The 4,717-nt window shown below is 46.7% G+C and overlaps 1 protein-coding gene across 1 annotated transcript in view; it reads right to left on the bottom strand.

Annotated features, from left to right (window-relative positions):
- Positions 1–2,306: 2,306 nt before the first annotated feature.
- The window catches only part of PLCL1 (phospholipase C like 1), a 56,632-nt gene continuing 54,221 nt past the window's right edge, over positions 2,307–4,717 (bottom strand). The window contains exon 5 of the mRNA XM_015417438.1: positions 2,307–2,798. Coding sequence (XP_015272924.1) covers positions 2,616–2,798 — 183 coding nt within the window. The 3' untranslated portion in view covers positions 2,307–2,615. The remainder of the gene's footprint in view (positions 2,799–4,717) is intronic.

Below are 4,717 nucleotides of genomic sequence, written 5' to 3'. Positions count from 1 at the left end.
AACCTTGGACTGCCTTGACTCTGCTTTCCGGAACAGCCCATAAACTCTGACTGCTGCTAAACTGGTATTCGATCTCTGGAATGGACTCTTGTCTGTGATCTAGCTCCGTGGCCTTGCTCTGCCTGTATTCCAGGACAGCATGAACTTTGGCCTTTAGCCAGTCTGGTTTCTAAATCTACAGGACAAATTGTTTTACCCGCATCTCTCTCCAACATTTCACGTCTTTGAACTGGATTCTGGATGGACAGCTTGCATCTTAGGACCAAAACAATACATCCAGGATCATGGATTTCTGTAAAAAAAATGGCAAGTGTGTGCAGACTCCGATTTTGATTGGGATCACGTGGAGGGGGGCGGGGTAACCTTCCAACTCCCACATAGATTTTTGCTAACTGAATTGCCATTCTCACCATTTTCTTAAATCTTCCATTTAAAATAAAAAGTCATTGACTTACTTAAACCTGGGTGAAAAGGGTGTGTTTTTTTTGTTCATAGCTTTACTCTCAGAAAATGTGCAACATGAACAGAATAGTGTTAAGGGAAAAAAATAACTTAATGCATATAGGTTTGTCAAACTTCAACAATCCACTTCTTTGTTAAGTTGAGGGGGGGAAATCAGCACATTTGTTAATCAAATTAATTTAAAAAGTAGCTTTTCAAAATAAAAGCAATGCTTTAAATAAATATAGTCTCTTCTATCCACAGAACACTCATTTCTAGTAGAGGTAACGCAAATACATGTTCAAGCATTGGAAAGACTGAAATCTCAGGATACCATTTAAGACTATTGAAGCCGGACACCGCAGGATAGGAAACAAGAGACGAATTATTTTTTATAGCAGGTCTCCAGCTTCTGCATGAATATTTAGACCCTAGACAGTAGCAAAAGACAGCGGCTCTATCGTCACCATTTCCACATGATGTTACGGGAAGCGATACTGATAGCTCCTGGAAGCCATTCAGTTTTCCTGCTGCCGACTCTCTTAATGGTTCTGTCGTGGCACCTTCAGATTTCTAATACATTATGTTCGCGGTCCAGTTCAGACAATCAAAGCGACGTGCCGACAATGGTGTTTGAGCAGACTGGGGTGAGCTCTGTCATGCCCCAGAATAGCGCCATGACTGATTTGCCACGAGTACAAATGGCCCATATCTACGGTACTGCGAACCCAACTGCTCTTTTGTTCGGGCACGGGATATTTGTTTCAGTACGGCACCCTCAATATTCACGGCGCTTCTCAAACGAAATGGTCGTGGGATGTATTCGTGAGAGGCCATTAGACAGCTGAGTCACGGGCCCTGCTCAACCCCAATCAGCTCAACTCGACCCGACCTGGCTGCGCAAAGTTGCCCGGAGGCATAATCAAATGAGGCTCTGAGGCCTTCGTTTTAAGACTATGGGTTCTTCTACATTTTAAGGACATGACTAAAATCTTTGCAGCAATCTGTGAAGATACATGAGACAAATGCCGAGAGAATGACAACACTTAATGTTAAGACCAAAGGCTCGAGAATTGCAAAAGAATACCAAGAGGCCAGCAAGTCCCAAGTCTTTCTTCTGAGTACTTTTTCTTGTCTTTTCAGGCACACACGCGTTTGACTCAGCAGAGGGCGTCTGAGGCACAGAAATGTGAGAAGCGGTCCTTTCTGTCAGGCAGAATAATTCACACGTACAAAGAAAGCAGAGAAAAGACTTCTGAAGGGTCAGTCAAGTTTACAGCGTGTGCATAATCTGTCGTCCAATAACGGCACCAGGAAACACTCCACAATTGCTAAAGATCACCTTCGTATCGCTGCCGTGGCTGACGAAGACTCGATATCTCACGCTCCAGAGCCAAAGACAAAAACCTCTCAGCCCTTTGCTTCTGCGCGTTGTACAGAGCTCAGACGTAGCCCCGACTTTTCCCGAATGAAATTCTCACCTGTTCTCCACCATCAAGACATGTTCCATAAATGCATTTCAGGTCATGACCAGGGAGAGGGAGGGAGGGAGACAATGGGATGTTCAGCAGAATTCCAATTGTGATCCTTCGCAAATTCTGGCTGGTTAATATTTCATCAACTTAATTTAATGCACAGATCAATTATTTATTATGCCTACTACGCTGAGGAATCCATTATTAATCTGGTCCCAAAAAAAGACGTCAGGGATTCTTTTTTTTTTTTTGCTGGTAAAATCTATATAATAGCATTTGAATGGGTGTGCTGCATTATAATTTGCCATCCAAACACCAACCTGTTACAAGGAAGCATAAAACCGATGCATTCTGGACTCTCTCAAAGCTTCAAAATGATTTTTTTAAAAAAAATCTGACCAAGGATGACAAAAGAATAAATAAGGAAAAAAAGGCTAAGGATGGAACTCGTGATAGAGCTTTGGCAAGACCTCTCCACACAGACAGACACACGGAGAGGGTGGCTTCATTAGAAATGTCACCGCTAGAGAGTTTAAACTTGTGATAAATGAACGGCCATAGAACACTGGCGTCGTGAGGATTTTTAATACTGCCGGCAGCCAGAAGAGGGCACTCTAGCGTGATCTTATTTTAAAAGGCTTTAAAAAAATAATTTGGGACTATCGAAATACGCGCCGTGGCAGACCACGCTGGCTTTGTTCACAGCCTCCCGTTCTCGTCCCCCGTCTCCTTTTCCTCGATCGCCTCGAGGCAACGCTTGGACTTGGCGTCTGCGCTCCCACCGCCCGCTCTGCTCAGTCCGCACGACGAACAGGCCAGTTGGATCTGCTTCATGTTCTCCAGGGCTTCGTTCTTGGCGTTCCTCAGTAGATCCCCTTGTCCCTAAAGGTAGACGACAATGAGCAATCAGACGGGAGAAGAGGGTGAGGCCCTTCGAAGCATAAAGCAGGACTGGCTTCCCTTATAACCCCCATTCAAGTTCTGTTTCAGTGACATCATCGCTACTTGGATATTGGGTTACTATAGCGGAGTTTCCCCCCAGTCTTAGACGCATGATACTGACTGCGGCGAATAAATCTCCCAAGAAGTATATTTGCAAAAAAGGGAAAACTAACGTTTATCCAAGTAGATCCAGTTCACATTCCGTTTTCATAAGAACATAAGAACATAAGAGATGCCAATGTTGGATCAGGTCAAAGGCCCATCCAGTCCAACACTCTGTATCACACAGTGGCCAGAAATACCAGGTGCCATCAGGAGGTCCAGCAGTGGGGCCAGGACATTAGAAGCCCTCCCACTCTTGCCCCCCCCCAAGCACCAAGAATACAGAGCATCCCTTGCCCCAGACTGAGAGTTCCCATCTATATCTTGTGGCTAATAGCCACTGATGGACCTCTGCTCCAGATGTTTATCCAGTTCCCTCTTAGAAGAACTAAAGAGAAGCCAATGTTGGATCAGGCCAATGGCCCATCCAGTCCAACATTCTTGTGTCACATAGTGGCCGAAAACACCAGGCGCCATCAGGAGGTCCAGCAGTGGGGCCAGGACACCAGAAGCCCTCCCACTGTGCCCCCCCCAAGCACCAAGAAAACAGAGCATCACTAGCCCCAGACTGAGAGTTCCCATCTATACCTTGTGGCTAATAGCCACTGATGGACCTCTGCTCCATATGCTTATCTAAAGCTAAGTTTTCAGTCAGAAAGGAGACAGAGAAGCCTAATCTAAAGGGTACTTTCCCTATCGCAAAGGGCCAGCTTGTCCGGCATCATGCGTGGGGGAGTATGAGAGCATTGTATCCAGTGTTCCCTCTAAGCTGAGTTAGTGTGAGCTCGCTCGCAGTCTTTTAGCCTCCGGCTCACACATTTTTGTCTTAGCGCAGGAAGGATGGCTCCAGAGCAGACTAATTTATGCAGTTGCCACAACTTTAATGCCAGTAGCTCGCAAAGTAGAATTTTTGCTCACAAGACTCCCCGGCTGGCTTAGAGGGAGCATGAGACCTGCAGGGACATGTGTCTCCATGGAAGGCCATGCGGAGAGAGGGAGAGGACAAAGTGAGAGGGGAGGGGTCAGAGGGCAGCTCCCAAATTAAGACAAAGAGAGGCATCCCATTCAAGGAGATAACACCTCTACACCCTTAGAGTGATGAAGCGCCCCCCCAAAATGTCCAGGCATCAGCTGAGTCGCTCACTCCAACAATCACAAGGTGCACAAGACCACTAGCCTCTCTTCACATCCCTTCCAGGGCCTCCTAGTCATTCAGCGACAGGCAAAATCCAGCGGTTCTCTGAACATTCTTCCCCTCGAATTTTCGCAAGAGGTAACAGACACTGCAGCAGACGACAGATGCCGGGGTGGACTCCCACATCTGGTATATTACAAGGCGCTCGAAAGGACTGTTTATGCCTCTTGAAATTGTCTCGGAGCCCTACGGAAAGTGGCCAAAACCCAGCCGACTGATACGTGCCCTTAAAAGTCACTGTACATCTAAGCAACGGACTAAGGATCTGCTGGGTAGTGTTGCAGAGAGCAACTGTTGGACAAAAAACTTGGGGAGGGGGGTTAAAATCTTTTGGGGTAGAAACATAGAGCTGGAAGGGACCTCAAGTCCAGTCCCCCACACAATGCAGGAAATTCACTACTTACTCCCCCCACCCCCATGTGACCCCTGCTCTGTGCCAAGAGGAAGGCAAAAAACCTCCAGGATCCCTGGGCCAATCAGGTCTGGATGAAAATTCTTTCCTGACCCCAAAATGGCATTTCCTTGGGCGTGTAAGGAAGGGCCACAAGAGCCAAGCACTGGC

The sequence above is a fragment of the Gekko japonicus genome, unplaced genomic scaffold, assembly GCF_001447785.1.
Source record: "Gekko japonicus isolate JY-2015 unplaced genomic scaffold, Gekko_japonicus_V1.1 scaffold2819, whole genome shotgun sequence".
Taxonomy (NCBI): Eukaryota; Metazoa; Chordata; class Lepidosauria; order Squamata; family Gekkonidae; genus Gekko; species Gekko japonicus.
This window is presented reverse-complemented; position numbering and strand designations above follow the sequence as displayed.